This window comes from Orussus abietinus, unplaced genomic scaffold (assembly GCF_000612105.2).
Source record: "Orussus abietinus isolate OABI.00-Male unplaced genomic scaffold, Oabi_2.0 scaffold627, whole genome shotgun sequence".
NCBI lineage: Eukaryota > Metazoa > Arthropoda > Insecta > Hymenoptera > Orussidae > Orussus > Orussus abietinus.
Genome location: NW_019395979.1, coordinates 33,172 through 41,168, shown reverse-complemented (window position 1 = coordinate 41,168; position 7,997 = coordinate 33,172). Strand labels below are relative to the sequence as shown.

General features: G+C 48.1%; 1 protein-coding gene across 1 annotated transcript; it reads right to left on the bottom strand.

The window, feature by feature from the left end:
* Nucleotides 1-2,401: 2,401 nt before the first annotated feature.
* On the bottom strand, nt 2,402-7,089 carry LOC105703162 (glycerophosphocholine phosphodiesterase GPCPD1-like). Its single transcript, XM_012431327.2, has 7 exons — nt 6,775-7,089; nt 5,910-6,063; nt 5,695-5,848; nt 5,391-5,616; nt 5,128-5,283; nt 4,625-5,052; nt 2,402-4,522 (listed from the first exon to the last, which is right to left on the bottom strand). Exons 1-7 carry the CDS (start codon nt 6,775-6,777, stop codon nt 4,054-4,056), a joined length of 1,590 nt encoding a protein of 529 aa, XP_012286750.1. The 5' UTR covers nt 6,778-7,089; the 3' UTR covers nt 2,402-4,053.
* Nucleotides 7,090-7,997: the final 908 nt, after the last annotated feature.

Below are 7,997 nucleotides of genomic sequence, written 5' to 3'. Positions count from 1 at the left end.
GTTGCGCCGCCCTTGGGGGCAAAAAACGGTGAAAGCTAACGTACGAAATCAGAGAGCAGCACACGGTGCGATCGCGCGACCCTGCCCGTGAGCAATCTCCCAACTCATCTCTGACGTTAGCTTTCACCGTTTTTTGCCCCCAAGGGCGGCGCAACGAATTTCTGATAGGAGCTCGCGCACTCGCGATGGTGGTACCATTTGTTAGTCGCCGTTGGCGGCTCACGTACTCGTGATGGTAATACCATGCGGCAGTTGACGGTGGTGGCTTACATACGCTTACCAACGCTGATCGCTTTTAATGGTAAGGGAAGAACACTCGTGACGCTCCATTTGACTTTATATACTTATCTACTACTATTAAGTACATTGTTGCCTCGAAGTCGACGTGATGCGGAGCTTTGGGGCACACGTCGGTGTCGCGTACGGAACTCTCATGCAGCGAATCTGTGTAAGTGCGATCGCTCCTAGAAATCTTCGCGCGTCCCAACCAGCCAAGCGCCGAGCTACGGGTCGAGACGTTGAGTATGTGTGCGTTCGGCGCTACACTCGACGAGTATGCGTGAGAGTCAAATACTGCGAAAAATCCTCCCGAGTCTTACCTAACTGTGGATATAAGCATTTCGCGTATGATTTTTACATTTCCCTATTAGCGTTATCGAGCGTTTTCAAGCATTTCTAGAGCGTTTTTGAACGTTTTCGAACGTTTTCGAGCGTTATATAGCGTTATCGAGCGTTTTTCGACAGTTTTCGAGCGTTTCTCGATCATTTTCAGAGCGTTTTCGAGCATTCTCACGCATTTTCAGAGCGTTTTCGAGTGTTATCGAGTGATATTCTAGTGATTCTAGTGATTCGATCGAAAGTTATCGAGCGTTTTCACGCATTTTTCGAGCGTTTCGAGTGTTTTCGAGCACTATCGAGCGTTTTTTAGCGTTTCTCGATCATTTTCAGAGCGGTTTCGATCGTTTTCAAGCGATATCGAGCGTTTTTTGACCGTTTTTGAAAGTTTAAGAACTTTCCCGATCATTTTCAAAGCGGTTTCGAGCGTTTCGTGCGTTTTTAGACCGTTTTTGAGCGTTATCGAGCGTTTTTCAACCGTTTTCGAGTGTTTTTCGAGAGTTTTCGAGCGTTTTTAGTACGTTTTCAAGCGTTATCGATCGTTTTTCGAGTGTTTTTGAACGTTTTCGAGTCTCCCTCGGTCATTTTCAGAGCATTTTCGATCGTTTTCGAGCGTCATCGAGCGTTTTCGAGCGTTTTCGAGTGTTTTCGAATGTTTGCGAGCGTTTACCGATCATTTACAGAGCGTTTTCAAGCGTTATCGAGCGTTTTTCGACCGTTTTTGAATGTTTTCGAGCTTCCCTCGGTCATTTTAAGAGCATTTTCGCGCTTTTTCAAGCATTATCGGGCGTTCTTCGAGGGTTTTTCAAGCGTTATCGATCGTTTTTCGAGCGTTGACGAACGTTATCAATCGTTTTCACGCGTTTTTCAAGTGTTTCCGAGCCTTATCGAAGGCCGTACAGTGACGTTGAGTTTTGTTAAATGCAGTAGAGTGACGGAGAGTTGCCGCAGAGTGCCGAAGAATGCCGGAGAGTGCCGGAGAGCGCCGTAGAGTGCCGGAGAGTGCCGGAGAGTTGCAGTAGAGTGCCGGAGAGTGCCGNTATGAGTGTAGCGCCGAACGCACTCATGCTCAACGCCATGCCCCGTAGCTTGGCGCTTGGCTGGTTGGGACGCGCGAAGATTTCTAGGAACGATCGCACTTACACAGATTCGCTGCATGAGAGTTTCGTACGCGACACCGACGCGTGCCCCAAAGCTCCGTATCACGTCGACTTCGGAGCAACAATGTACTTAGAGTAAAGAGGGCGCCACGAATGTTCTTCCCTTACCATCAAAAGCGTGCAGTTCGGTAAGCGTAGGTAAGCCACCACCGTCAACTGCCGCATGGTATTACCGTCACGGGTACGTGAGCCGCCAACTATGACTGGTAGATGGCACAGCCATCGCGAGTGTGCGATCCCCTACTAGAAATTCGTTGCGCCGCGCATGGGGGCAAAAAACAGTGAAAGCTGACGTACGAAACCAGAGGGCAGCACAGAATGCGATCGCACGATCCTGCCCGTGAGCAATCTCCCAACTCATCTCTGGTTTCCCTAGAATCCCACAATGCGATTTCGTAACACAAAGAAATGATCGATTCCGCAAAATTAGAAATAAAGCTCATTGTAATACAGAAAATATATAACATTAACGAACAATGCAACATTCAAACGCATCTTTTTTACTGCCTTTCCATCGTATGTCCAGTTTGAGTAATGTAAATCATTAGAAAATTGTTTTAACGGAGCGACGTACTTTTGGATCGCGTACACGTGCACGAAGAGGACGGATAAATGAAACGCCAATCCACTAGAAATAGTAAAGATATATGTAAGTGCATATTTACGTATACATTACGATCGCTTGTCTTGAACAAACAGAACCGGCAGGGCGGCGCAGCATCATTGTCAGCGATACGAATTCAGAGTAGGTCATGTATCGCACGACTCCGTTGGCCGGTCAATGTTTGCCTAACCATTCATCATAAAATGTACCGAGAACGAGCCTGACCCTGATCGACATAGCGAAATCTAACGTTGTCGAATAGAAAACTACGATGCGCCAAGTGGAGTGCACTACGTAACAAACGGACTGGCGATGTTCCATACATACGTTGGCAAAAAATCTCAGCGATTGATACAATCGACTTTATAAAATTTACTAACCGATACAATATAGCGGTTCGGATTAAACCCTTTATCATCTCGAACGAAGTGAGTATCCCTTTAAGAGGGGCGATCCGAGAAGAACGATGAACGAATAAATACCCGCCCTTGAACCGAATTCCCGTTGCAAGCATTTCATGCCCAAAGTGTCCGCTGCTATTAATTCACTTTCAATTGCATTCCACAACCCGTTTAAACGATGTCTTGAGACAGTTGCGCGAAAATCTCGTATATCTGCCACACCAATGCCAATCGTTCATGTAACGTACTTATTTTTTGTCAAACACCTCTTGCATTGTCTGAGAGTGTTAAAGCCCTAGTAGAGGTGAGTCGACCATTTTGAATCGTGACGTCTGAGGGGAGAAAACGTAGCAAATTCTCATTCGACATTCGGTTACACTTTTCGCGTTTTCATCGAAACGCGGGTGCCGTAATAATCACTGAACGTGCAAAATGTGCTAGCCGGTCCCTGTTTGTAACAATATCGTGTTCGTTACTCCTTAAAATCGTGAGCCTGTCAACAGGTCGATTTTCGAAGAGTGATATCTCGTTTTTTAATGCACGATACATCATAAACTGACCCGTTGTTACATTTTGCGAGTACATCGATTCTTCGCGCCCTAGTCATCATGGGTAAAACATCACTTGCTTCGCGAAATACCGATTAAGAATTTTGTGCGACTTTTTGCGACACCAGAATCCAATATGGCCAACTCACCTCCATCGGGGCAATAAAACATCGAAGCGCCTCTCGCTCGACGAGCGTTACACCCAGTATAAATAATCCAATCAAAGCGACGTATTCTACCCGAAAAGAAGAGCGTTTCCTGCTTCTGGCCGAGCTTAGCCAGCGTACGGAATAGTTTCAGCCGGATCGAGCGTCGTTACCGAGTATCTCGTTAAAAAAGAAATCTAGCTTGTCGGTAACTCGTTCCTCCAGCAACGCGAACCGACCATGCCAGCAGCAGGCGATTTTCCAGGAGACTTTGAATTGAGTAGATCGGACAAATAGAAGATAAAAAAAAGAATTTCTTGGGTTAACCTCTGCCAGAGTCGGTTCGCGTCGCACGATGTCCCGGGGAAATGGCGGCTTCGAGCGTCGCATCTTCTGAGTCGGTACCCCACGCTCTTAGGAACTCATCGGGTGTATAATTAATATCCATGATCCGATCGATAGCTTCGAGTGATGCGATCAATCGACGCTATCAACCCGCCTTGACAAGAATGCCCGGCTAAGATGGAACCTGCGACGACCCTAAATCCGTGATGTTAGACATTGCCTATAGGAAGCGCATCAGAGACAGTCTTTCGCCGCCTCGTCCTCCGTGTAGATTTCCGGGAAGGCCGCACCCTGGCCGCGAACCAGGTCAGATATATTCTTCGTCTTGGGCGAGTGTCCGAAGGAGTTGGCGCAGGTGCTGAAGTCTTTGGTCAGGTCGCCGATTTCCTTGTCCTGTGGGAGGTTGCAGCTACCGGGCAAAACTATCGTCGGTAGAGGGTACAAGCTGTCTCCCCCGACGCTGTTCATCGCGAGCGAGGCCAATGACGTGGCAGTGGACGTCTGAGCAATCAGATTCCTGGTCTTCTCCAGGTCCAGGAAGTAGTCCTCCTTGGTGGAATCCGAAGGCTGCGGAGGTTGGCTGGGTTGAGGTCCCCCGCACGTCTGGTTACAATGAGCTAAGGCTATCAAGGTTTTCTGGGACTCCCTGGCGTCCACTAGGAAGATGCTCTCCTTCACCTCCTTCGCGTTGTACTCATCGATTCTAAAATGGAAAAGTGTAATGTAAAAAGCTGCAAGCTAAAAGGACTAGAAAGTTACTATTCGCCTAGCCATTGGGCGACCATCAAGACGAATGGAAACTAACTTATCATAAATAACTGCATGCAGGCCTAGCTTCTTTAAGTGCTGTATTGTATCCTTGTCGTTATTGTCGTCGCCCCAGCAGAAGATGATGAGACCAGCATCCTTGACTAATTTCACCTGGGACGGATCCCTTAGAATGTCTTCCGTGTGTACGTTGATTCCTAGAATGTCAGCTGCCAGGGCGTGCCTCATGGCCATCGGTATCGTCTGGCACCTTGGGTCATGGTACGTAGGATACTTGGCGGTTACTCCTTGAGTTAAGAAAACTACAGGATACTTGTTCTGTTTCAGCCGGATCATTGCACAAATGTCTGGATTGAAACAGGAGAATACGATTTTCCTATCGCCGCCGTATTCGAGCACGACCTTCAGGATGATATCCAGATACATGTTTAGGTCGAAGGGGTGGTTTAGCTCGAACGTTCCGTCCTGAAAGAATGCAACGATTGTTAACCATTTTATCGTCATTTTAAATATACGACCGTAAGCGAACAGAACCCCGACCTTTAACTGCATCGTCCACTTTATTTCTATGTTGCAACCGACGTGCTGCTCCAACTCCTGTAAGACGGTCTGTAAAGTAGGGAATGGTTGATGATCTTCGAGGTCTTCGTCGAAGAATCTTGGATTCTTCTCCCTGCCCTCGGCCACATGGTAAACCTAAGTGGGGAAAGATAAAATAAAAGATAAATAAAAACGTTCAAACACACATCAACACTGCCGTACAATATCTTTGCACAAGGGACACCCGGACAAGCCGAAATTACCTTGAGCAGATGCAGCTGCTCCAACGTGAGATCCTTCACCGGGATCTCGAGCATATCCATAGCCTCTATTTGCTTCTTGCGCTTTAACGATATCGACACGTAGAAGTCGTGATAAACAACCGGGACCATGTCCTTGGACAATTGTACGTCAAATTCGACCATGTCGGCACCGTGATACGAGGCCGTTTTCAAGGACGCTATGGTGTTCTCCCGGACGTTCGCACAGCTGTAGATAAAAGGGGAAAAACCATGAAGGAGCTCCGACCACGATAAAAGTTTCAGATTTAGGAATTAAAGGGCTCACTTCTTCGTCTCAAACTTGAAGGACGTCCCAAGTCCGCGATGGCCGACGTCCAAGCCCGACCACCTTTGTTCCCAATGCTTGGCATAGGAGATGCTCATGTCCCACGGATAATCGGGAATCGGCGTGATGCGGACGTACTCGATGGTGAGTTGTCCTGAAGAGAGGATTCGAGGATAGAGTCAAGGTCCAAGTAGAAAACCGCAGAGCGTACTTACCTATGGGCCGATGTTTGGTGCTGGTGATCGGTATCGTGAGGAGCCCGACGCTGGCCTGCAGCGTGCTGGGCAAAATGTAGCTGAAGCCGATGTGATTAGGCGGCTCGCCAGGGTAGCACCTCGAGCTGTAGACATAGTAGTCTACTAGGTAGGCCTGAAAAAAGGCGAAGGTGAGTCCCTCGGGAACCTGCAGGGCGTTCGTCACAACACCAATGCCTGCTCATCCGTGCGTTCTTAGCTCAGCCTTAGCTATCGAGCTCGTCTCGCTTTAACTCGTAAAAGAGACCGGCGAGCAAGGAACGCGGACACGAGTGGTTGGCGGGCTTCTCCCCGAGCATGAATCGACGTTCCCTCCCTCCTTGCTCCTCGGTAGTCATCAAGATAGTCGTTAGGATAGGACCTAAATTAGACAACGTAAAAACATTCTTCGACCATCTCCCGCGCGGCCATCAACGGCGTCGATTGCAGCAATGCTGGTTATCAAACGTTCAAAGCGATCACGACTCTCGAGATATCTCTGGAAGGATCCGGGTGAAAAAAAGTAAGATTGAACACTGAGAAATCTCCTACGAAAGTGAGTGCGCTACTAGCGACAATACCGGGCCGATAATTGCCAAATGCTATTCACTGCCGGGTGACGCGATGCCCGCAGCACCTGCCAATCATTCAAGATTAAGGGAGAAATTTTCGCATTCGCGTGTGCGCTCTCTGAATTCGCATTCCAAAGTACGACACTGGTATAATCCGGCATTGGCCGCGCAACGGTGCCACGCACCACACAGTTCGGTAGAGTTGGTCAGAGCTAGAAAATAATCGTAATATACGCTATAATAAAAAAGGATTATAGGAGTGATGGGAATCTCACCATTTTCGACGCACACAGATGGATATGAGATGTGACAGCGTTGATATCGCAAAGTTTCAAAGGAACGCCCGGAATGACCTCGGCTCGCGTAAAACCCCCGGCAAGCCGGGAGATTTACGAGAGAGCTCGGCCGAAGGACAGGAACGGAAGGGCTAACGACAATCAAAACCATCATATCTCCGTGCGATGTCATGTGACACAGATGTAAAGTGGTAGCGGACGATGCTTAGCATCGGTACATCAGATTGCATGTTTAGCATCATCATTTGCACCGGTCTTGCTTTCTCAGAGCCCGAGCGGCTCTGTCTCCTCATCTGGCCCAGATCGCGCGAGACATCGGCGTCGTATCCAACCGGGGGAAGGGGGGCAATAGCTGCTGGACAAGTTTAATACTCTTTTACCAAGTTATCATAGGTAATGCGAGAAGAGACGTGGCCGGCCTACTCGTGGTCTACTGAAAACTCACATGATATGGTCAATGCATGATCCTAGGTCAAGTTTAAGTATTTCGTTCGGCCAGGAACGACCGGCTCCACCTGTTATTTCCTGCTGTCTATTCTCGAGTACATAACATGCGCTCGTTTTATCACAAAATATCTCCTTTAGGCTTTCGACAGTCAGACAAGGAGAGCTGGAGGTAGGTAGGAACGCAGTCGTTCGCTGGCTTGTTTGTTGCGACACTAAGTAAATCTCAGAGACGGTGTGTCAACGCTCGGCTACTTACGATAATGTCCGGATACCGCACAGCGGCGCTGAAGATCAGAAACTCGTCCTCGTTGTAGGATCGACCGAACTGCTCCTGATACTTGAAGTGACATTCTTCGTCGTTCATGACCTGTGACGAGAAATGGGGTAGCATTGAGAAAAACAGAGTATTCAATTTGTAGGGTAGCGTGGATGGCTTCAACTCACGGCCACTTCTGTGATACTAAATGCTGGTTGATCCGCTATGTCTTGGGTGTCCATCGAGAGGCTATCGTCCACACAGTCGCCCCCAAATTGTTGCAGATCTAACGAATTGTGTCTGACCAAATTGACCGCAGTCATCTATGGAAGCAAACTCGGTTAGAGACACCTTCATCAAGTCACGAAGTGGCAACAAGAGAATGTACCTTTATAAAAACCTTCTTGTTTTGCAACCTGTTCTTCCACAACTTAATGGCACCGTCAAACAACTTGAACTGAATGACGGTTTCGTCGGTTAGCCAGCCTCTCTCGACTTT

Excerpts from the sequence above, each read along its gene's own strand:
- LOC105703162 (XM_012431327.2), bottom strand. Across the intron at positions 5,849-5,909 it reads CACCAAACATCGGCCCATAG|GACAACTCACCATCGAGTAC; the intron begins GTAAGTACGCTC and ends TCCTCTCTTCAG. Across the intron at positions 5,617-5,694 it reads TTCAAGTTTGAGACGAAGAA|CTGTGCGAACGTCCGGGAGA; the intron begins GTGAGCCCTTTA and ends TTTTATCTACAG.